General features: G+C 47.9%; 2 protein-coding genes and 1 non-coding gene across 3 annotated transcripts; 2 read left to right on the top strand and 1 right to left on the bottom strand.

The window, feature by feature from the left end:
• Window positions 1-298: 298 nt before the first annotated feature.
• Window positions 299-401, bottom strand: LOC120364118 (U6 spliceosomal RNA). The gene has a single exon (XR_005579470.1). It is a non-coding gene; the product is annotated as a U6 spliceosomal RNA (small nuclear RNA).
• A 4,441-nt stretch (window positions 402-4,842) lies between these two features.
• NFKBIA (NFKB inhibitor alpha) lies at window positions 4,843-8,112 on the top strand. The gene is made up of 6 exons (XM_003924203.3): window positions 4,843-5,173; window positions 5,799-5,907; window positions 6,238-6,448; window positions 6,751-6,839; window positions 6,947-7,207; window positions 7,557-8,112. The coding sequence occupies exons 1-6, from the start codon at window positions 4,959-4,961 to the stop codon at window positions 7,602-7,604; spliced, it is 933 nt and encodes a 310-aa protein (XP_003924252.1). The 5' UTR covers window positions 4,843-4,958; the 3' UTR covers window positions 7,605-8,112.
• Window positions 8,113-22,383: 14,271 nt separating this feature from the next.
• Window positions 22,384-22,848, top strand: LOC101049239 (cytochrome b-c1 complex subunit 9). Its single transcript, XM_003924204.4, has one exon. The coding sequence runs from the start codon at window positions 22,411-22,413 to the stop codon at window positions 22,600-22,602; it is 192 nt and encodes a 63-aa protein (XP_003924253.1). The 5' UTR covers window positions 22,384-22,410; the 3' UTR covers window positions 22,603-22,848.
• Window positions 22,849-24,800: the final 1,952 nt, after the last annotated feature.

Here is a 24,800-nt window from a genome sequence, read left to right as displayed (position 1 = left end):
GCAATGGCGCAATCTCGGCTCACCGCAACCTCCGCCTCCTGGGCTCAGGCAATTCTCCTGCCTCAGCCTCCTAAGTAGCTGGGATTACAGGCATGCGCCACGACGCCCAGCTAGTTTTTTTTGTATTTTTAGTAGAGACGGGGTTTCACTATGTTGACCAGGATGGTCTCGATCTCTCGACCTCGAGATTCACATTAAATTGCAGAATTTGTAGCGGAGCGAACACATTAAGGATTTGGCAGTCTATTTTCACTACAAATAAAGGTCCTTGACAGCTGGTTTGGGTTTTTTGTTGGTTTTTTGTTGTTGTTGTTTTTATTAAAGAAGTGTCATTCATGTGAGGGGGCCATGCTAATCTTCTCTCTATCATTTCAATTTTAGTGTATGTGCTGCCGAAGCACTGTTGTTTGTTTTTGAGACAGAGTCTCTCTGCTGCCCACGCTGGAGGGCAATGACACAATCTCAGCTCACTGCAACCTCTACTTCCTGGGTTCAAGTGATTCTCCTGCCTCAGCCTCTCAAGTAGCTAGGATTACAGGTGCGCACCACTGCATGAGCTAATTTTTGTATTTTGAGTAGAGATGGGGTTTCACCATGTTGGCCAGGCTGGTTTCAAACTTTTGACCTCAGGTGATCCGCCCACCTTGGCTTCCCAAAGTGCTGTGATTACAGGCAGGAGGCACTACACCCAGCCTTGTTTTTCTATGGGAAAAGATACGTAGCTTGGGGGCTCCATGTTCTGAAGAGGATGCAGACAGTTGCTACCACTATAGCAGGAAAGAAGACAGACAGCCTGAGACTGAAAGCAGAATATAAGTTGAGAATTTCACAGTGGGGCTGCCAGTCGGGAGTGCACCTACCTTGCTTGCTCTTCAGGAACTCTGTCATGCCTCATCTCTCTTCCAGCCTAGCTGCACCGAGCAATGGCTAGCCTGATTCCAGAGTTGAATTTGTTTGGGCCAAAACAATTGTTTTAATTGGCCAGGCCAGTTGGCACTGCCACCCTGCTCATGATATCAAGAAAACCTGAGGATGTTGCACCACCTGCCTGGATCTATAGACCCTCTGCATGCTGCCAGACCACCAGCACTTCAGACAATAGGTTTTGTCCATACTGTGTATGGTCCATGAAGGAGGAGTGCCTGAAGTGGCTACAGCTGTACTAGGCCCTGGTGATGCTCCTTCTCCCCTGGGGGTGCTCCTGGAGCAACACTGGCCATCCTGTCATTTCCTATGGCTGCATCCTGGGCCAAAATACAAAGCAGCTTTGAGGTGCAACTTATTATTTTGCCTTATGCATTAAAAAGGCCAAATGATATTAAAAATTAGTTCTAACCATTTAAAAAATTAGTTCTCTATATTTTTTTAATTTGTTTTTTGAGACGGAGTCTCGCCCTGTCACCAAGGCTGAAGTGCAATGGTGCGATCTTGGCTCACTGCAATCTCTGCCTCCTGGGTTCACGCAATTCTCCTGCCTCCCGAGTAGCTGGGATTAGAGGCATGCACCACCAGGCCTGGCTAATTTTTTGTATCTTTATTAGAGATGGAGTTTCACTGTGTTGGCCAGGCTGGTCTTGAACTCCTGACCTCATGAGCCACCTGCCTTAACCTCCCAAAGTGCTGGGATTACAGGAGTGATCCACTGCACCCAGCCTAAAGTTTTAACGTTTTTTAAAAATGGTTATGGTTAGCTAAAATGTTTTACAACAAGGAGAAGAAAATCTGAGAAAATCAGTGCTGAACTCCTGACCTTAAGTGATCTGCCCACCTTGGCCTCCCAAAGTGCTGGATTACAGGTATGAGGCACCACACCAGCCTTGTTTTTCTATGGGAAAGGATATGCAGCTTAAAGGTCTCTTTTTTTTTTTTTAAGACAGGGTCTCAGTCTGTTGCTCAAGCTGGAGTGCAGTGGTGCCATCATGGCTTACTACAAACTCCACCTCCCAGGCTCAAGCGATTCTCCCACTTCTGCCTCCCAAGTAGGTGGGACTACAGGCACCTGCCACCACACTCTGCTAATTGTGTTTTTTGTAGCAACAGAGTTTCACTTTGTTGCCCAGACTGGTCTCCAACTCCTAGGTGGCAAGCAATCCTCCTGCCTCAGCCTCCCAAAGTGCTGAAATTACAGGAGTGAGCCACCATTCCCGGCCCATAAAGGTCTTTCGAAATCAAAATCAGACCCTTTCATTGTCTTCTGCCCAGTCTGCTCATGGTTCTAATTTCCAAGTGTATATTCTTTTTTACTGATATTGTAATGTTTGTTGACTTAAACCATATAGCGCTATAGATGATGGGGAGAAAACCTGTTGGATCAGATTATTCAAAACTATTTCCCAAAGTTGCAGGAAACAAAAGATACCTCCTTGGAAATCTCCACTGTAGGGACAACTCATCAAGGCTCAGTACCTCCCAATTTTTTCAGAAGGCACTGTGACAAATCAAGGAATGCCTTACTCTTACCACTAGGTGTCACACAAAACAATAAGGAATAAAGACCACCAAATCCTGAAGGCTACCAGAAATATAAAACCATAGAAGGTGGTACCAAAAAACTCTTATTTTTATTTATTTTTTATTATTATTTTATATTTTTATTTTTTATAACCATTTTTATACCTGCAGCCAAATATCTTCTTCTGATATATCCTCTATAAGTGGGACATTTAGAGTTTGATGTTTCTGTACATATTTAAAAGAAAGGAATATCCCCAGATGAGGGATGGGGGACATCCACCCTTTATTTTCCCTAACAGTTGGAGTAGAAAACAGTTTTGAGTATATTCCAAATTACAGGGTAGTCAGTCTGATTTTCACCGTGTGTTTTCAAAAGTGTTAATACTAAGACTGCTTTGGCCAAATGATTAATATGCCAAGGAGTTCCTGGGTAAATTTCTATGCATTTCAGTTTCTTTTTAGGAAAGTAGGAACAATATCTGTCTTACAGGATTACTTCTGAGAACTAACAATGTGATGCATAAAGTGCTGGAGTTCTTTCAAAAATTTATACCCTGTCATTTCCAAAAGCCATGGTCACCCTTACAGTAGCAGAGTTAGGCATGCATTTGTAGACAAGTAATACGACTTTTAAGCTAGAAAAGACCTTAAGAAGCATGCAAATCTAATCTTATTATACAAGTAAGTATACCACAAAAAAGTTAACTGATCTCTCCAACTAATGTGCAGTTAAGTAAGGACAGAACCCGGAATTGAGATGCTCCGATTGCAGTCACGTTTCACCTTGCCGCAATCGTTGTATATTTGCATATCATAAGCTTACAGAGACAATGGTGTCTATCCCTGGGAAGTTTTCATTGTTACATGTGATCATTACTACCCTGGAGGTTCTATCTGATTTTAATTTTTTTCCCTTCATACTTGGTCTATCTCTGTTGAGTCAGATTTCTTACATTCTAATATTGGGGGAAGGGTGGAGATTTGAAGAGAGGGGAAGGGTTGGTTAGTACATGGCCAGTCAAGGTAAAGATGACTGCAATAATCACCAGAAATCTCTGCAGAACTATAGAGGCCTCCTGGGACTAATCCTGAAGAGCTCTGACTGAAGTTTACTTTATTTTTCCTATACCAACTCTATCAAGTAGAATTCAGTCCATGGCTTGCAGACTTGGAGGTGGAGACGGGGTGGAGAGCATAAATTCTATTTCTGCAGGTAAAACCAGAGCACAGTGAGCCCAAACCCATTTCTACCCGGGTGGCATGAATGAGTCCAATGCTACCGTCCCCCGGGACAACGGAGCAAGGAGGGGTGGGCAGGATGGGGCTGCCTTCAGCCTCCTGCAGGATGCCTGGCAACTACTTTCTTAGCGGTCCTTAAGGTCCAAACGCGGTTAAGGTACTAACTAAACTCATTCTTCAGTCTCCTTCTCCAAGTGCTCCTGGAAAATTGCTCAGTTTGCACCCAGAAGTAGGCTCAGGATCCATTCTTTGCAGCAGCACAATGTAGGTCAGAGAGCATGAACAAAATCGCTACTTATGAACACAAAGCTATTTTGTTATTGCAAAGTATCCACAACCACTACTATAAAGATTAACAACTAGCTTTACTTAGGGGGAAAAAAATCCTGATCCTATTCAGCAGTTTCCCTCGTTCGGGGAGAGTTCACCCCTCCCCCAGTCAACAGGGCTGTTCTTCCCTAGGAAGTTATTTGGGAGTTCTCCAAGGATTTAGGTATTCACTCCAAAGCATTCACAACTTCTACCTGGCGGGGTGCGTGAGGGTGGGGGTGGCGAAGCTAAACGTCCCTGTGCTGCAAAGAGCCTGGTATTGGTAGAAGCACGTCGGCGGCCTGCAGCCTTCTAATCACAGTGCGTCCTTCCCCTTAGAGAGAAGTCTGGGGAAAGCAAATCCCTACTCCCAGCCATCATTTCCACTCTTGCGTTTTCAAAAGATCAAAAAACGGAAAGGACCGGCAGGTTGGCAAACCCCAAAGAAGGACTGCCCATCAGGTCGGCGTCCTTAGGATCTCAGCAGCCGACGACCCCAATTCAAAGCGATCGTGGGAAACCCCAGGGAAAAATGGTCAACTTGCAGAGGGACAGGATTACAGAGTGCAGGCTGCAGGGAAGTACCGGGGGCAGGGGACCTGGTAGGAAGGACTTTCCAGCCACTCGGCGCTCATCAAAAAGTTCCCTGGCCGTGACCCCAGTGCCTCATTGCAGGGAGTTTCTCCGATGAACCCCAGCTCAGGGTTTAGGCTTCTTTTTCCCCCTAGCAGAGGACGAAGCCAGTTCTCTTTTCTGGTCTGACTGGCTTGGAAATTCCCCGCGCCAGACCCCGCCCCAGAGAAATCCCCGGCCAGCGTTTATAAGGGCGCTGGGGCGGCGCTGCAGAGCCCACAGCAGCCCGCGTCGCCGTCCCGTCCGCTAGCGCTCCAGCGAGGAAGCAGCGCGCAGCCCGCGGCCCAGCGCACCCGCAGCAGCACCCATAGCTCGTCCGAGCCATGTTCCAGGCAGCCGAGTGGGCCATGGAGGGCCCCCGCGATGGGCTGAAGAAGGAGCGGCTGCTGGACGACCGCCACGACAGCGGCCTGGATTCTATGAAGGACGAGGAGTACGAGCAGATGGTCAAGGAGCTGCGGGAGATCCGTCTTGAGCCGCAGGAGGCGCCGCAGGGCGCCGAGCCCTGGAAGCAGCAGCTCACCGAGGACGGGGACTCGTAAGTGGCGCGGGCCCGGGGACAGGGGTCGTCGGGAGGACCGAACGCGCGCGGGCGGGGGTTTGGGGGTGGTGGGCCTGCAGCCCGCTCCCGGGGACAAGCGCTGAGGCCGGGCTAGCGCCGCGGCGCCCCGGGTCTCCGGCACCGCGCCGAACGCTGCAGGGCTGCAGGGCTGCAGGGCCGCGCGGGGCACCGGCCCGACTCAGAGGGGCAGCGGCTCGGCGCTAGTGGACCGCAGCGTCGCCACACGCCCCCCTCCCCCCAGACCCGTCCTCTAGGCCGGGGGCGGGGCGGCGACGGGGACGCGAAGTCCCCGGTTGCATAAGGCGGGGCGGGAGTTTCTGGCCGCTGGCGGGCGCCTTGCAGCCGGGAGGGGAAGTACAGGGCGTTCCGAGCCGGCGGGAGGGCGGGGCGGTCTGGCCGGCGCCCGCCGAGGCCGGGGGGAGGGGGGCGGAAAGTCCCTGGGCGCCTGCCAGGAACACTCAGCTCATAATAACCTCGCGGAAAACACCGCGGCCTCGGCCTCCAGAAACCCCGGCCTTGCGCAATCCCCCGCAGCCCGCGCCTCCCTGGGCCCCACGCGGTGCACTCACCACCCCTGGGGGTTTTTCCCTCTTCCCCACAGGTTCCTGCATTTGGCCATTATCCATGAAGAAAAGGCACTGACCATGGAAGTGATCCGCCAGGTGAAGGGAGACGTGGCCTTCCTCAACTTCCAGAACAACCTGCAGCAGGTGCGCGCTTGCCTGGCCCTGGCTCTCTCTGACCCTGGGACAGAGTTAATGTAGCAGAGTCACCCCAGATCCTTTCTGAATTAAGGGCCACTGGGCATTATTCACCCTCGTCGTTAACTTCACATCAGCCCACATCCTAGAGCGGGAAGAAAATTCTATGGATTTGGTGAGGTCTTTATGACCCACCTGGAGCCTCTGCTATTTGCCAGCCCTCCCCACCCTCCTGCCTGGGAGGAGCAGCACCCAACCAGGAGACATTGGGGATCCGGGGAACTCGGGGTGTGGGTTTGATCCATGGCTTACTCTCTCTGGTCTCTCTTGCATTGGTAGACTCCACTCCACTTGGCTGTGATCACCAACCAGCCAGAAATTGCTGAGGCACTTCTGGGAGCTGGCTGTGATCCTGAGCTCCGAGACTTTCGAGGAAATACCCCCCTACACCTTGCCTGTGAGCAGGGCTGCCTGGCCAGTGTGGGAGTCCTGACTCAGGCCTGCACCACCCCGCACCTCCACTCCATCCTGAAGGCTACCAACTACAATGGTATGTCTGCCTCCCTGCCCTGCCCCACCCCCTCAGAGGGCAGGTGACATGGAGAAGGGGCAGGTGGGCCAACTTAAGGAGTCCAGGAAAGAGCTTAAATTCCCAACCTGTGAAAGGTTGAGAAAAGATGTGTGCAATATGCCTATTGGATACCTTTATAAAGTCCCTTCAGAACCCAGAATGTGGGTTCTTAAAATTCAGAAGACATGACTGTTTGTCCCATAAAAGAATAGGTGAAAGGTGCTGCTTTAGGAGTGAGGGTTGAAACAAATGGTTATACTTTTTTCCTTTTGTTCTTCCAGGCCACACGTGTCTGCACTTAGCTTCTATCCATGGCTACCTGGGCATCGTGGAGCTTTTAGTGTCCTTGGGTGCTGATGTCAATGCTCAGGTGAGTGCTTCCTGCCTCCCATGTATTGAGTCAAGCTCCTCGTGCTCGCATTGCAAGCAGAAATTCCAAACCCAGCCATAAGCATCTCAAATTCCTTTTGGTTTCAGGAGCCCTGTAATGGCCGGACTGCCCTTCACCTCGCAGTGGACCTGCAGAATCCTGACCTGGTGTCACTCCTGCTGAAGTGTGGGGCTGATGTCAACAGAGTTACCTATCAGGGCTACTCCCCTTACCAGCTTACCTGGGGCCGTCCAAGCACCCGGATACAGCAGCAGCTGGGTCAGCTGACACTAGAAAACCTTCAGATGCTGCCAGAGAGTGAGGATGAGGAGAGCTACGACACAGAGTCAGAATTCACGGAGGATGAGGTGAGTCTGAACTGCTTCAGTATTCTGCAAAATTAATGAGGTGGGGGGGCATTCCCTTCACCTTCCCAGGCCCCTAGAGCTGCTCTTCATCAGAGGAATGTCCATGTAATGGATCTCTCAAATTTCAGTGTATAACCAGTATCCCAAGAATGTGCCTTTTTTTTTTTAAAATAGCTTACTCTTTTTTTAAAAGAGAAGCATTAAAGGCAAACTCCCTCAGCCTGTACAGTTCATTATATTTGGGAGAATGGAGTCCAAGTGTTATTTCCAGTAGCAGCTTCCCCTCCCCATCCCAATAGCTTGGCAGAGCTCCGGAAGTTTAACATTCTTTTTTTCCCCTTGTTTTCAGCTCCCCTATGATGACTGTGTGTTTGCAGGCCAGCGTCTGACATTATGAGCGAAAAGGGTCTGAAAGAACATGGACTTGTATATTTGTACAAAAAGAGAGTTTTATTTTTCTAAAAAAAGGAAAAAAGAAAAAAAAATTTTAACGGTGTACTTATATCCATACTGCACACTGCCTGGCCCAAAACATTTTACTGTGGTGGGATCAGCCCTCATTTTGTTACTTTTGTGAATTTTTTCTGGGGGACAAGAATTATCATTGAAATTCCAAGAAAACTTCTTTTAAACTTCACCTTTGTGGGATTTTTGGAGAATGTTATCAAAAATTTCATGGAAGGACCACATTTTATAATATTTATTGTGCTTTGAGTGACTGACCTCAGTGGTATCCTGTGACATGTAACAGCCAGGAGTGTTAAACCTTTCAGTTGTGTGCGGTTAAAAGTTGCAACCTGTTAAGGTTTGTGTTACCCTCCTGTAAATGGTGTACATAGTGTATTGTTGGTAATTATTTTGGTACTTTTATTATGTATATTTATTAAACAGATTTTTACAAATGAGTTATTCTGATCAATTTCTTTGAGCTACCATGGGCCTACTGTTCTGAGCAGTTCCATTCTCGCAGAGGTGAAGGTAGATCATTGTAGAGGAACAGGGAACTGCCAGCAGCTTCTCACACCTGACACCCAACCTCCAGCAAAGCTTTGCAGGCAGCCTGGGCACGGCATGTGGGAGGGGGACTGTTGCAAGGTTATAGGAAATGCCAGTTGCATGCTAGGGGTGGAAGTGTGCCGCTTGGCCTGTGGTTGGAAAGCTCTCTGTTGTCATTCTGTCATCCCCTTGATTTAAACTGTTCCAGGACCCTAACTTCCACCTCAGGAAATTATTTTGGCCAAGAAGAATATGCTGAATTCGTATTATATAGAGCTGGGAAAGATCTCACTTATAGTACAGGAAGTTCCTAAGGACATAGGCTCAGAAATCAGACTGCACTGACATTTGTTAGCAGATGCTCTGCTCTGAGGCTTAGTTTTCTCATTTATTAGCTGGGCTATTGTGAAAATTATACAAGACAATCTACGTAAAATGCATAGCAGAGTGGAGGCATGTAGTGCTAAAGAAAAACAAGCTGTTACACAATATCCTGTATGTCATGCCAGGAGAAACAAGTCCAGAGAATGTCCTGTCCAGGGTCACCTTGCAGGAGAGGAAGGTGGTGAACTACCTACCAATCTTTTAAGATTGGGTGGTTAAACATCTTTTAAGGCAGTCCATCTCTAAATCTGTGTTTTGTTACTGGCTATAGCAGAAATGTGATAACACAGGCTTGAAGGGTCTTGTCAGTTCAGTCTACTGATTGTACTGAATGATTCTACAGAAGCAAATATCACAAGAAATCAGTAATGTGAAACTTGGCTTAGATGCTCTATCTTGAGGTTTTCATCCCTAAAATGCCTCTCTTGCCTAGGTAGAAAGAATAAAGATGGACACATGAAAAGCACAGACTGTACCACTATACAATAAGAAATCTGCATTTGGACCCTGTAAACATTTTAATTAAAAAAATTATTTTTTAGATGGGGTCTCACTCTGGCCTAGGCTGGGGTGCAATGGTGCAGTCACAGCTCACTGCAGCCTCAAACTCCTGGGCCCAAGTGATCCTCCCAGCTCAGTCTCCTGAGTACCTGGAACTACAAGCATGCAGCACCATGCCTGACTAATTTTTTTTTTTTTTTTAATTGTAAAGACAGGCTTTCCCTATGTTGCCCAGGCTGGTCTGGAACTCCTGGTCCCAAGAGATCCACCCACTGTGGCCTCCCAAAGCACTGGGATTGCAGGCCTGAGCCACCACACCCAGCCAAAATATTTTAAAAAGAGGAAAAAGTGAAGTTACGCATTCTAGAAAATGCATAGTAGTATATAAATGCAATTCATGTCCTTGACTTATACCTAAGAAAAAATTATTACATTATCCCTTTCCTGATCCACAAACGATGTCAAAGTCAAAAGAATATATTCACCTTCTTGGACCAAAAAGGAGCCAATATTTAGTGGTCTTCCACATATGAGGAGCGTTACTACAGACTGGAGCGTTACTACAGACTGGTTAAAGGCAGTTCTGCCCCAATTTTTTTTTTCCTGAGATGGAGTCTTGCTCTGTTACCCAGGCTGGAGTGCAGTGGCGCCGTCTTGGCTCACTGTAACCTCCACCTCCCAGGCTCAATCAATGCTCTCCCTTGATTGAACAATCAAGGTGCCTGTAATCCCTTGATAGCTGGCCTGTGGTTGGAGAGCTCTCTGTTGTCATTGTCATCCCCTTGATTTAAACTGTTCCAGGATCCTAACTTCCACTTGAGGAAATTATTTTGGCCAAGAAGAATATGCTGAGTAGCTGGGATTACAGGCACCCACCACCACACCCAGCTAATTTTTGTCATGTTAGTAGAGATGAGGTTTCACCATGTTGGCCAGGCTGGTCTCAAACTCCTTACCTCAGGTGATCCACCCACCTCGGCCTCCCAAAGTGCTGGGATTACAGGCTTGAGCCACCACACCTGGCTCTGCCCCATTTCTATAGTGTTAGTCCATCTGGAACCCTGCACTGGCAGTCCCTCTAGCAGTCTTATTCACTTGTCAAAGCCCAGGTTCTTCATTGAAAGTCCTTGTCCATCCCCAAGCACCTCAACACAGATGATAAATGACCAACCACAGGAATTAGGTCCATTAGGTTCAGCTCTCAGCTAAGTGGCAGAGGTAAGGTGGGAGTGGGGGCAATATCCCCATCCTCATCCTCAAAAGACCAATGGTTGGAAACTTGGCTCCCCAATTTTGGAATGATGCCCTTAGTGCTTCTTTCTCAAACATGACTCTTCTTCCCTCTGAAAAGGGATTAAGTTTGTACCAATTCACCCAAACACAGTCTCTAGTTTTGTGTTAGATTGGAGAAACAAGACAAAATGTGCTATCGCCCCATCCCCAATCTCCTTAGTGGCCAGTTCTTGCATAGGGGCATCACCCTCCATGGTCACAGCAGGAGAGGGCTCCTTCTCACCCACTCGGGCCCAGACTCCCACCTTTCCCGGCTTCAGCTTTTTTGCTTTCTAGATCCCAAACCTCGTTAAAGGCTCTGTCATCTGCATAAATCTCGAGGTAGCTGGGCCCAGTTAAGCACTAAAGGCCGCAGCGGTTCTTCCTTACTCTCTGGTTCTTCTCCCATTTCTCATCTCCTCTTCTTTTTCTTTCTTGGAGATAGGGTCACATTCTCTTGCCCAGGCTGAAGTGCAGTGGCGCAATCTCAGTTTTCTGCCACCTCTGCCTCCTGGGTTCAAGTGATTCTCCTGCATCAGCTTCCTGCGTAGCTGGGATTATAGGTGCACACCACCACACCTGGCTAATTTTTATATTTTTAGTAGAGACGGTTTCACTGTGTTGGCCAGGCTGGTCTCAAACTCCTGAACCTCAGGTGATCTGCCCCCACACTGCTGGGATTACAGGTGTGAGCCACCACACCCTACCCTCCCTGCTTTTCTTTTTTTTTTTTTTTTTTGAGATGGGGTTTCGCTCTTGTTACCCAGGCTGGAGTGCAATGGCACGATCTCGGCTCACCGCAACCTCCGCCTCCTGGGTTCAAGCAATTCTCCTGCCTCAGCCTCCCTAGTAGCTGGGACTACAGGCGTGCGCCACCATGCCCAGCTAATTTTTGTATTTTTAGTAGAGACGGGATTTCACCATGTTGACCAGGATGGTCTCGATCTCTTGACCTCGTGATCCACCCGCCTCGGCCTCCCAAAGTGCTGGGATTACAGGCTTGAGCCACCGCGCCCGGCTACTCTTTTTTTTTTTTTTTTAATTTATTACTTTTCTGCCCTGTCTGTTGGTTAGGTGATTGGAGTTACCTAAAGGAAAATTTTAGGAGGAAACATTCTAATCTGTAGAAAGTCTTCAAATTCCTAGGCAAACAAGAGAAAAAGCTCTCAAAGCAAATACGCCAGCAGGAGAGCCTTCTTTAATGCACGTTGATTTCCTCCAAGAATTTACAGGTCATGTAGGGACAGGTAGGAACTAAGAGCGCCTGGGGAAAGAGGGAAGTGATACAAGGGGGAAATAATATATCGCGTCAGCAACTTCCTTGAATTCGGTTCCTTGATTCTTTCTGCCTGCCTCATCCATCAGGATAAATTTCCTGTAGAGGCCACGTGTACCAAGTCCTTCCAGAAAGTAAGGATTTTTCTTTAAAGAGGGAACAAACTAGTCTGAGCAATCTGAAGATCTTCCCCTGGGGCCTGGAAATTCAGAAGGCTGGGAGCTTGGGTGGGTTTGCCTGGAAAGTTCAATTACTACTGGAGGTGATTTAGCAGTGACACAATTGAGACTGTGAGACGGGCCTTCCTTCCTCCCCACTTCCTACCCCTGGCTTTCTGCCAGATTTTCATTAACTTGCCTTAAGTGTAACTGAAATTTCACTTGGCAAGGAAGGTCCAAGTTGTGGAACTCCAGTCTGAAATATGCCCAAGAAACATTCCCCCACCTCTGGTGCCTGGACGAGAATATTCCAGGTTGCCGGGCGCGGTGGCTCAAGCCTGTAATCCCAGCACTTTGGGAGGCTGAAGCGGGTGGATCACGAGGTCCAGAGATCGAGACCATCCTGATCAACATGGTGAAACCCCGTCTCTACTAAGTAAAGTACAAAAAAATTAGCTGGGCATGGTGGCGCGTGCCTGTAATCCCAGCTACTCAGGAGGCTGAGGCAGGAGAATTGCCTGAACCCAGGAGGCGGAGGTTGCGGTGAGCCGAGATCACGCCATTGCACTCCAGCCTGGTTAACAAGAGCGAAACTCCGTCTCAAAAAAAAAAAAGAATATTCCAGGTTGTTTCCCCATGAAAGGGAGCATTACGGAAACTGAAACTGGATCTCACCTGTGTTTCCCTCCCAGCGAAGAGCAGCTCTCAATCCCATTCATTTGCCTGCATCAGAAAGAACTATTCTTCAGGCCCACCAAAGAGGAATGAGCCACACAGCCTCTGCCCCAAAGGGCTCCTTGCTTAGGTGGAGAGGGAGACAGACAAGCCCAGGGAAGCGCATGGTGAGATAAAAGCCCAGCCATCAGCACATCATTGGGGTGGGAGAGACAGGTCCAGACTTTATATTCCAGTTAGGTATTTACCTGCCAGTACTACATTATCTTAGTCCATGCCCCAAGTGACTGTGGCAGGCACCCTTTTCACAGGGGGTAGGAAGGATGACCCAACATCAGCCAATCTGCGTCTTTGAAAAGTAGGACTGGACCCTGAACGCTGACATGAAAATAGGGCCAAGGCCCACCAACCGGTCATCAATCCAGGTAAGTGTGACCAGGTGCAGTGGTTTATGCCTATAATCCCAGCACCTTGGGAAGCTGAGCCAGGCAGATCATTTCAGCCCAGGAGTTTAAGACCAGCCTGGGCAATTCTAGGGAGAGCTGATCTCTACAAAAAAATTCATTAAGGCCGGGAGTGCTGGCTCACACCTGTGATCCCAGCACCTCGGGAGGCCGAGGCGGGCGGATCAGTTGAGGTCAGGAGTTCGTGACCAGCCTGACCAACATGGTGAAACTCGATCTCTACTAAAAATACAAAAATTAGCTAGGCATGGTGGTGCATGCCTGTTATCCCAGCTACTCGGGAGGCTGAGACAGGAGAATCGCTTGAACCCAGGAGACGCTGGCTGCAGTGGGCTGAAATCACGCCACTGTACTTCAGCCTGGGCAACAGAGTGAGACTATAAAAAAAAAAGTATGTGTGTGTATATAGTATCTATATATATATATGAAACAAACAAACAAAAAAAAACAAACAAAGAAACCCCCAGCTAAGTGTAATAAGGGAGATGGCTGACACAGTACAAGGCCAAAGTCATAATCATCAGGGATCCAAGAAAGGAACAAAATGCTGAAGGAAATGTACTTCAAGGATGAAAACCTGGTTTTAAAATGAGCTGATTTGTACCTGTGGTAGGGGATTGCTGTGGTGTGCAGGCCAGCCCCTGACCAGGCCTCGGAACTGGAAGGAGTGGAGAGGCAGCGACTTCCTCTCTATGACGGAGTCCCCACTGCACGTACGAGAATATGAGAAGCCCACAAGCAGTTGACTAAAATCCATCAGAGAAAACTTAAAGAATAATTTTGGGGCCGGGCGTGGTGGCTTACACCTGTAATCCCAGCACTTTGGGAGGCCAAGGCAGGCAGATCACGAGGTCAGGAGATTGAGACCATCCTGGCTAACATGGTAAAACCCCGTCTTCACTAAAAATACAAAAATTAACTGGGCATGGTGGCTGGCGCCTGTAATCTCAGCTACTTGGGAGGCTGAGGCAGGGGAATTGCTTGAACCCAGGAGGCAGATGTTGCAGTGAGCTGAGATGGTGCCACTGCATTCCAGCCTGGCAACAAAGCAAGACTCCGTCTCAAATAATAATAATAATAAAAATTTGGGGCCAGGCACGGTGGCTCATGCCTGTAATCTCAGCACTTTGGGAGGCCAAGGTGGGAGGATCACCTGAGGTTGGAAGTTCGAGACCAGACCAGCCTGACCAACAGGGAGAAACCCCGTCTCTACTAAAAATACAAAAAATTAGCCAGGCATGGTGGTGCATGCCTGTAATCCCAGCTACTTGGGAGGCTGAGGCAGGAGAATCACTTGAACCCAGGAGGCAAAGGTTGCAGTGAGCAGAGATTGCACCACTGCACTCTAGCCTGGGCAACAAGAGCAAAACTCCATCTCAAAAATAAAAATAAAATAATTTCCCCTTTAATGTTGCTATAATTTTGTATGTTTTTAAAATGTCTTAAGTATATCCCATACAGAAAATAGTCAGCTACTTAAAGGTTAGCTTTTATTTTATTTACTTTTTTTTTTTTTTTTTGAAACAGAGTATCACTCTGTCACCCAGGCTGGAGTGCAGTGGCGAGATCTTGGCTCACCACAACCTCCACCTCCGGGGTTCAAGCGATTCTCCTGCCTCAGCCTCCTGAGTAGCTGGGACCATAGGCATGTGCCACCATGCCAAGATAATTTTTGTGTTTTTAGTAGAGATGGGATTTCACTATATTGGCCAGGTTGGTCTCTAACTCCTGACCTCATGATCTGCCAACCTTGGCCTCCCAAAGTGCTGGGATTACAGGCGTCAGCCACCATGCCCAGCCTTATTTACTTATTTTTTTGAAACAGAGTCTCATTTTGTCACCCAGGCTGAGGTGTAGTGGCACAATCATGGCTAACTGCAGCCTAGACCTCTCAGGTTTAGGTGATCCTCCCACCTCAGCCTCCCAAGTAGCTGGGATTACAAACGCATGCCACCACACAGGGCTATTTTTTGTATTTATTGTAGAGATGGGGTTTTGCCATGTTGTCCCAGCTGGTCTCCAACTCCTGGACTCAAGCTATCCTCCCATCTCAGCCTCCCAAAGGACTGAGAGTACAGGTATGAGCCACCGTGCCTGGCCTCCAAGGTAAACTTTTTAAAAACTTTTAAATTGGCCAGGCGTGGTGGCTCATGCCTGTAATCCCAGCACTTTGGGAGGCTGAGGCAGAAGGATTGCTTGAGCCCAGGAGTTGGAGACCAGCCTGAGCAATGCACTGAGACTCTGTCTCTACCTTTTTTTTTTTTTTTTTAAATAATATAAATAAAGGCTGGACGGCTGGGCGCAGTGGCTAATGCCTGTAATCCCAGCACTTTGGGAGGCTGAGGTGGGCAGATTATCTGAGGTCGAGAGTTTGAGACCAGCCTGACCAACATGGAGAAACCCTATCTCTACTAAAAACACAAAAAATTAGCCACATGTGGTGGTGCATACCTGTAATCTTAGCTACTTAGGAGGCTGAGGCAGGAGAATCACTTGAACCTGGGAGGCAGAGGTTGCAGTGAGCTGAGATCACACCATTGTACTCCAGCCTGGGCAACAAGAGTGAGACTCCATCTCAAAAAAAATAAAAATAAATAATAAAGGCCAGGTACTATGGCTCATGCCTGTAATCCAAGCACATTGGGGGGCCAAGGTGGGCATATCACCTGAGGTCAGGAATTTGAGACCAGACTGGCCAACATGGAGAAACCTTGTCTCTACTAAAAAGACAAAAAAATTAGCCAGGCATGGTGGTATGTGCCTCTAATCCCAGCTACTCGGGAGGCTGAGACAAGAGAATCACTTGAATCCAGGAGGTAGAGGTAGCAGTGAGCTGAGATCGCGCCACTGCACTCCAGTTTGGGCAACAGAGCAGGACTCTCTCAAAAAAATAATAATATAAATAACTTTTTAGAACATTTAAATTGCCATATTTTCATTTCTACAATGTTTTATTCAAAATGTTATTTAACTAATTTATGACACTCTATCATATAATAAAATAATATAATAATTTTACTTTTTATTAATTAAACATGTGTATAATGCTTACTATGTACCAGACACTATTTTAAGTAGCTTGTAAATATTAACTACTGTAATCCTCAAACCACCTTGTGAAGTGGGTACTATTATTTTATTTATTTATTTCCTTTTTTTTTTTTTTTTTTTGAGATGTTGTCTCACTCTGTCACCCAGGCTGAAGTGCAGTGGTGCAATCTCAGCTCACTGCAACCTCTGCCTCACAGGTTCAAGCCATTCTTCTGCCGCAGCCTCCCGAGTAGCTGGGACTACAAGTTCACACCACCATGCCCAGCTAATTTTTTGTATTTTTAGTAGAGATGGGGTTCACCGTCCTGGTCAGGCTGAACTTGAACTCCTGACCTTGTGATCCACTCGCCTTAGCCTCCCAAAGTGCTGGGAATACAGGTGTGAGCCACTGTGCCTGGCTATTTTCATATTTTTAAGTAAGGAAATTGAAGCATAGCAAAGTTAAGAAACTCAGCCTGGGTCACACAGCCAGTAAATGGCAGAGCCAGGCTTGGGGGTGCTCTAGGTTCATGTTCCTAACCTGGGGATAAAGCAGCTTCCAGGCTGGGTGTAGTGGCTCACTCCTGTAATCCCAGCACTTTGGAAGTCTGAGGCATGCAGATAGCTTGAGCCCAAGAGTTCGAGACCAGCCTGGACAACAGTAAAACTCCATCTCTACAAAAATACAAAAAATTAGCTGGCGTCAGGGGGGTGGTGCATGCCTGTAGTCCCAGCTACTCGGGAGGCTGAAGCGAGGGGATTGCTTGAGCCCAAGAGGTGGAGGTTGCAGTGAGCCAAGATGGTGCCACTATACTCCAGCCTGGGCAACAGAGCAAAACCCTGTCAGGGGGAAAAAAAAAAAAAGACAGCTTCCAAGCATGCACAGGAATTCCCACTAACAAAAGTGTTTTCAGATTGTTAATCGTCACTATGTTCCCTGTGTATCTGTTGCTATCCTACCAAAATTGGGCAAATATTACAAAGGATGGTTGGAATTTCCGATGTTTTTTGCTCATGGAAAACTGTCTCATGGAAACTATATAATAATGCAGAAAATGCACGATCTGAGATCTCAGGAGACTGCAGTAAGCTGAACAATCCTATGGGACTCAGACAGATATCCTACTTCACCTCCTCTGAAATCTTTAGTATTATTTCATATGGTGCTAAATAAAGGAAGTGAGGTGTGTCTTTGCTTCCAGGAGTTTCCAGTTGTGCGGTCTGGGTTTGGTTCTCACTGAGGCTCAGGTCTACCCAAAGTCACCACATTAAACATTTTGGTCAGACTTTTAAAAACTTCACAGTATTTTAATATTCATCTCTGGGGATGCCCCAAACAAGCAAATGCAACTTTGTAAGGATACGTGAATAAACTTCTTTCAGGTGAAATGCTTTAGTACCGAATCAGTTTTAAGTTGATTTTTAACGTTCTCCTTCACAGGCCTTCCCATCTCTATCATTGAGAGGCAATTTCCCTACCTGGGACCCTGCCACGTGGCCCACTGTGTGTGGCCTAGCTACTGGGCAGCTGGCTCTACAGACTACTACAGGTACATAAATTCAATTATTCTTTTCTCAAAATCATTCTTTTCTCTGGTTTGAAGGAGAGACCCAAGCATTAAATATGCAAATATCCTGCAATCTACAAGTGAAATGGGAGTGGAAAGCTTTCATGTCTTAGAGGCTAAAACCGGGAATAACAGTACCTCCAGCAGACTGACCATGAAGGGCTCTGTGTGTGCAGAGAAATTCCCAGGCCTGAAATGTGTGCAGCAAGGATGGTCTCAAGGGGCTCTGCGCACAAGGCCCTCCACCCATGGTCCCCACAGTGGGACCAGCTCTACACACACAGAAGGATGGAAAGGACACCCAGAGTCAACCTGGCTCTGAGGCCTCCCCTCCCCTCCTGACTCAGATTGAGTCAGTCGCACCAAACGCGCTTTCTGGAAGGAGTGCACCAGAATTTCTGTTCTGGGGAAGATGGTGGCAGGCAGAGCTGAGTTCATTACTTATGGAAGAGAGAGAATAGCCCCTCCAAGAGCCTCCATTGCCGTTGCCAGGGGAAGTGGAGAGCCTGGGATCTCACTGAGAATGTCAAGATTGGTTTAAGGAGGGCGTGTCAACGCAGGGGCTTGCTTGGGATCGGGGGAGATCATGAAACAGCAGTTTCAGGCAGAAACAACTAGGCAAGGAGTTTGAAGTGTCTTAGATGTGAAATGTCTGTTGATGCTTCTGTTAAATGAAACTCATCTGTTAAAGAATTGATGGGCCTCTTGGGAAGTTCCTGTAATAAACAATCAGGTTATTTGCCTGGGGAAGAATCTCTTGGAATAGTAAGTTATTGTAGCAAAGACAACTGAAGAAAAAAGTCATGTTAATGCAGAAAATAAACGTGGGGGCATAAGGGGATAGTTTCTGCCTCAATCTGACTAGTCATTAGGCCTAAAGACCTGAGGACTAGGACACATGTCAAGTATACTTTGATAAATTAAAAACGTTAAAAATTCAGGACATGGGGCTGGGCGCGGCGGCTCACGCCTGTAATCCAAGAACTTTGGGAGGCCGAGGTGGGTGGATCACGAGGTCAGTTGTTCGAGACCAGCCTGACCAACATAGCGAAACCCCGTCTCTACTAAAAACACAAAAAAATTGCTGGGTGTGGTGGTAGGTGCCTGTAATCCCAGCTACTTGGGAGGTTGAGGCAGGAGAATCACTTGAACCCAGGAGGCGGAGGTTGCAGTGAGCCAAGATTGAGCCATTGCACTCCAGCTCAGGTGACAGTGCAAGATTGTTTCTCAAAAAAAAAAAAAGTTAAGGACGTGGACCCATGACAATGTTGGGGGTCTGCTAAACAGGACAGGGAGCATGGAGAAAGGGTGCACTAAAAAAGCCTTATATGTTCTAGAATCTCACCTATCAGTGACCAGCCTTAGCTCCAATCCCATCACACTATAATTCACACTGCAGAGGACCCAGGTAATCCAGCTCTGGGTGAACAGTAACGGTACTAGGTGCCACTTATGAAACAATGACTATATGCCGGGCAGATGTGGTCATCGCAGGGGGGCATTACTGAGGAAACTAAGGTTCAGCAAGGCTTTGTAACTTGTCTGAGGTAATGAAGCCAAGAAAAGTGGCTATCCTGGGACTCAAACCTGCTCCCTTTGGCTCCAAAGCTCTTTGTTCCCAAACTGGTCAGGGTGAGCCTCCTCATTTTGCTGAAGATGTTCAAGGCTTCTTAACAGCTGCCATTTTCCAGTACAAGCTGGTATTAATCTTACATGGCTCTGGCCACCAAGTAAACTTATTTTACTCTGAGAAGTCATTTGCTACTGTTGCTATTGTGTAAAATTTCCTCATACGAAAAATTGAAAAGATACCTCATAGGAGTGTGTGAAAAGTAAGTGACAGTTGCTGTAAGTCCACAGGATATGGCAAGAGCACAGCTGGCTTAGACTGTTTAGGCTGCTACAACCAAATTCCATAGACTGGGTTGCTTATGAACAATAGGAATTTATTTCTCCCTAGTTCTGGAGGCTGGGAAGTCCAAGATCAAGATGCTAGCAGATTCTGTGTCTGGTGAGGGCCAACTTTCTGTTTGAAGATGGTGCCTTCTTGTGTTTGCACATGGTAGAAAGGCTAGTTTGCTGGGGCTTCTTCTATGATCAGGCCTGTGGGCCTGATCAGGTCATGAGGGCTCCATCCTTATGACCTGAACACTTCCCAAGGCCCCACCTGACACCATCACCTTGGGGATTCAGATTTCAGCATATGGATTTTGAAGGGACCCTAACATTCAGTTCATTGCAATAGCCTTAGGTGAGAGAAGCCTCTGCTCCCATGGTCAGCAGTGGGTTAGGTGGCAGGTTGCTGATGGTAACTGGATATGACTGGTATATACCAGTCTTCAGTAAAGGAAAGGCCTACTGGCTGCTGGCAAAGAGGCTCCAGCCAGCTCTGGTCTCAGCTTAGGGGACTATGCCAGGAGGGTTTTTTTTCTTTTTGAAGACAGGGTCTCACTCTGTCACCCAGCCTGGAGTGCAGTGGCACGATCATGGCTTACTGTAGCCTCAGCCTCCTGGGTTTAAATGATCCTCCCACCTCAACCTCCTGAGTAGCTAGGATCCCAGGTGTATGTCACCAAGCCTGGCTAATTTTTTTTTTTTTTTTTTTTTTTTTTTTTGAGACAGAGTCTCTCTCTGTTGCCCAGGCTGCAGTACAGTGGCACAATCTCGGCTCACTGCAACCTCCACCTCCCAGGTTCAAGCAATTCTCCTGACTCAGCCTCCCAAGTAGCTGGGATTACAGGTGCCTGCCACCATGTCCCCTTAAATTTTGTGTTTTTAGTAAAGAAGAGGTTTCACCACGTTGGCCAGGCTGGTCTCAAACTCCTGACCTGAAGTGATCCTCCCACCTTGGCTTCCCAAAGTGCTGGGATTATAGAAGTAAGCCACCATGCCCAGCCCTGGGATGGTTTTTGACAGCAGAAACCCCCCAGCAAAGAAGAAAAACTCTGCCTCCTCAGAGGCTGCAGGGAAGCCATGGCTGAGGTAATTGTGTGATTAAGCTTTGAGCCCACTTTCAGCTGATCCACTAGGGTGGAGCTGGGTACAGAAGGAAGATGCCTGCAAGGCCTATCTGAGGGGGTCCTGGGAAGGCCAACAACCAGGGACACCCTGGGTGGCTGTCATGACAGAGGCAGCCTTCAGAGCAATCAATCACTCTCCATTTGTGGTTCAGACCAACCTGGGTCCCACTGGAGGCCCTGCTCTCTACACCATGTGACCCTGCACTAGTTGCTTAACCTCTCTGAGACTCAATTCCTCATCTCTAGAGCAGGGTGACTGCAGCTGCCTTGCAGAGTGGCTGCGAGGCTTAGCTATCACTCATGATGTCTGCAAAGCTCTGGCAAACAGCCTGACACATAGTAGGTGCTCAGTAGGTGACAGCTTTGATTAGGATGATTATCACTAATGTGAAGAGCAGCTGACAGCACTCCCTGTAGGCATGTTGTTCCCTGCAAGCCAGCAATTCCTGTTCCCCTACTCACAGGGTAACCAGGACCTGAGGAACCAGATCCTCTAAGGACAAACTGGAACATCTAGCCTTCCCTCTTGACCCTCCCTCACCTTGTCCCTGCCTGAGGGGAGCCCCCTTCCCCAGGCCCTTCTCAGCCTCCAACACCTGCTCAGCACAGCCCTGACCCACAGGAGCTGCCTTGAGCCCTGACCCACCAGGCAGAGGCAGGACACTGAGGGCTGCCATGGCCCACCCCAGGTGCAAGCCTGGAAAGCCCTGGACCTCTGGGCATCCCCTCAAGTCACGGAAGGTGTGGTCAGCAGTAGGTTAGGTGGCAGGTCTCTGATGGTAACTGGGATACAATTCAGTAGGGAAGCCTGACCTGGTTAAAAAGAGAGATGAACACTCGCTCCTGGGGCCTTGCCCAGAGCCCTCTGTGAGTTGGAAGCAAATCAGGCAGAACCTCTGGCCCGAAGCCCTCCCCATCCTGCCTCTGAAATGCAGAAAGTAGGCTTTTATTATAGACACTGTCCTTGTCTTCTACCACTGGTGGGAAAGTCAGGGAAGGAGAGAGCCTTGTTCCAGTGGCAGCACTAGCTGGGAGAGAATGAGGGAGAGAAGAGGGCTGCATCCCACACACGTCCCTCCTTGTGTTTTGCTATTCAGCAGAAGGGGAAAGCTCAGCACCGAGAGAATAGTGCAATTCTGGCTTGGCCCGGTGGCTCCTGCCTGTAATCCCAGCACTTTGGGAGGCCAAGGTGGGTAGATCATTTTAGCTCAGGAGTTCAAGATCAGCCTGGCCAACAAAGTGAAACCCCGTCTCTACTAAAAATACAAAAATTAGGCCAGGCACGGTGGCTCAAGCCTGTAATCCCAGCACTTTGGGAGGCCAAGGCGGGCAGATCACAAGGTCCAGAGATCAAGACCATCCTGGTTAACACAGTGAAACTCCATCTCTACTAAAAATACAAAAAATCAGCCAGGCCTTGCGGCACACACCTGTAGTCCCAGCTACTCGGGAGGCTGAGGCAAGAGCATCACTTGAACCTGGGAGGTGGCAGTCACAGTGAGCCGAGATCACACCACTGCACTCCAGCCTGGGTGACAGCAAGACTCTGTCTCAAGAAAAAAAAGAAAGAAAGAAAGAACAGTGCAGTCCTACCAATAAACACACAATAATGCCAACATGTTCTCCTCACCAAGATTATTGGTTATAAGCTGAAGAAACTAATGCTGCATACTTTGGACAGAAAAGAGATTTGTGGGCCAGGCATGGTGGCTCACGCCTGTAATCCCAGCACTTCGGGAGCCTGACGTGGGTGAATCACTTAAGGTCGGGAGTTTGAAACCATCCTGGCCAACATGACAAAACCCATCTCTATTAAAAATACAAAAAATTGAGTGGCGCAAGATAGACTGTGAAGGAACATGGCGGCCCAGACGTTGACTGGGAAAGTCTACTCCCTGCTGTTCCGCAGGACTTCCACCTTTGCCCTCACCATCGTTGTGGGCGTCCTGTTCTTCGAGCGCGCCTTCGATCAAGGCGCAGACGCCATCTACGACCACATCAACGAGGGGAAGCTGTGGAAACACATCAAGCACAAGTATGAGGACAAGTAGTTCCTTGGAGGCCCCATCCAGGCCAGAAGGACCAGGTCCACCCAGCAGCTGTTTGCCCAGAGCTGAAGCCTCAGCTTGAAGATGATACTTAAGTTACTCTTCGTGGACCACTGTTCACTGTTGGCAAGAAACGGCTTTACCTTCAAAACAGACTCTTGACCTTCTGCTATGTTTGAAGTATGTTTAGTCAGCATGATCAGGAAATAAATGTGAATTGCCCTTGGGAAAAAAAAAAAATACAAAAAATTGGCCAGGCATGGTGGCTCATGCCTGTAATCCCAGCACTTTGGGAGGCCAAGGCAGGTGGATCACCTGAGGTCGGGAATTTGAGACCAGCGTGGCCAACATGGTGAAACCCCATCTCTACTAAAAACACAAAAAAAATTAGCTGGGCGTGGTGGCAGACACCGGTAATCCCAGCTACTCGGGGAGCTGAGGCAGGAGAATCACTTGAACCCAGGAGGCAGAGGTTGCAGTGAGCCGAGATTGCATCATTTGCACTCCAGCCGGGACAACAAAAGCAAAGACTCCGTCTTAAAAAAAAAAAAAAGAGGGGGTTTTGGGAACCCAGATTTAAAGCTGTCCGTCAGAAGCACAAGCAAAGCAATCTGGGGCTTGCGATTGGCGCCTTAAGTCCGGTGGGACTCAGCCTCCAACCCGCGGCATCTGAAGCTGTTTCTCAGGTAGACAGTGTCAGAATCGAGCTGAATTCTGCGGCTTGCTAGGTATGGGGAGATGCTCCCACGCATCTGGTCACTGAAGTGTCTGTGTTTAGTGAGAAAATAGGGAGATACTTTGTTTAGGTTTTTTCCTGTATCCTCAGAACAATTTTATTTCGTTTATACTTCTATCCATCTCTCTCTCCCCATTTCAAAATGATACAAGAGTTAAGAAGAAATTATTAGGCAGATAGTGAAGATAGGGAAGGCCTTGGTAAAGCTTTCCTTTTAATGAAAAGCAGCCCCACGAGAGGCTGAGGCAGGAGAGTTGCTTGAACCTGGGAGGCGGAGGTTGCAGTGAGTCGAGATCAGCCACTGCACTCCAACTAAAAAAAAAAAAAAAAAAAAAAAAAAAGGCAGCAGGCCCAAATTATTTTCCTTTCTAACAAAGGGCCGCCTGTAAAATCCAGCTGCTCACATAGATGCCGGCAGTTGTGCCACGCATGTTCAAGATGGCGGGCCCACCTTCCCTGCTCTTTATCAGCCAGGTGTACAGTAAGGAGCAGACAAGATGGCGCCGGTCAACGAGAGAGGTCATTTGCATAGTAAGGGCCGGGCCGGTCGGCCTTCCCCTGCTATCTAAATGTCATACCTGGTGGAACCAATCCGTAAGCCCTATGTAAATGAGACTCCGCCTCCTCAAACCTGCCTATAAAACTTGGCACGTCCACTGCCTGCCAGTCTTTTCCGCTGGGAGACCGGGAGATCTCTGTGCAGTGAGCTGTTTCTCATTTTCTTCTGTCTGTTTAGCTTCTGCTCCTAAACTCTTCGTGTGTGTCCAAGTCCTAAATTTTCCTGGCACGAGATGAAGAACCCCAGGGTATGTACCGCAGAAAACATAGCTGCTTCAAAAGTAAGCAGTGGTTGTCATAGCATATAAAGTCACCCCAATTTTAGTACTAAAAGAGAAGGACTGTATTTTAAAAATATAACCTTTGGGCCGGGTGCGGTGGCTCAAGCCTGTAATCCCAGCATTTTGGGAGGCTGAGCTGGGTGGATCACAAGGTAAAGAGATTGAGACCATCCTGGTCAACATGGTGAAACCCCGTCTCTACTAAAAAATACAAAAAATTAGCTGGGCATGGTGGCGTGTGCCTGTAATCCCAGCTACTCAGGAGGCTGAGGCAGGAGAATTGCCTGAACCCAGGAGGCGGAGGTTGCAGTGAGCTCAGATCGCGCCATTGCACTCTAGCCTAGGTAACAAGAGCGAAACTCCATCTCAGAAAAAAAAAAAAAAAATATATATATATATATATATATACACACATACACATATATACGTATATGTATACATATATATGTATATATGTGTATATATATATATATATACATATATATATATATATATATAAAACCTTTGGCAGAGTGTCGTGGCTCACGCCTGTAATCCCTGCACATTGGGAGGCTAAGGCAGGTGGATCACGAGATCAGGAGTTCAAGACCAGCCTGGCCAACATGGTGAAACCCTGTCTCTACTAA

This window comes from Saimiri boliviensis, chromosome 2 (genome assembly GCF_048565385.1).
Source record: "Saimiri boliviensis isolate mSaiBol1 chromosome 2, mSaiBol1.pri, whole genome shotgun sequence".
In the NCBI taxonomy this organism is placed as follows: domain Eukaryota; kingdom Metazoa; phylum Chordata; class Mammalia; order Primates; family Cebidae; genus Saimiri; species Saimiri boliviensis.
The sequence above is the reverse complement of the archived record's forward strand: the minus strand, read 5'-3'. Positions and strand labels throughout refer to the sequence as shown.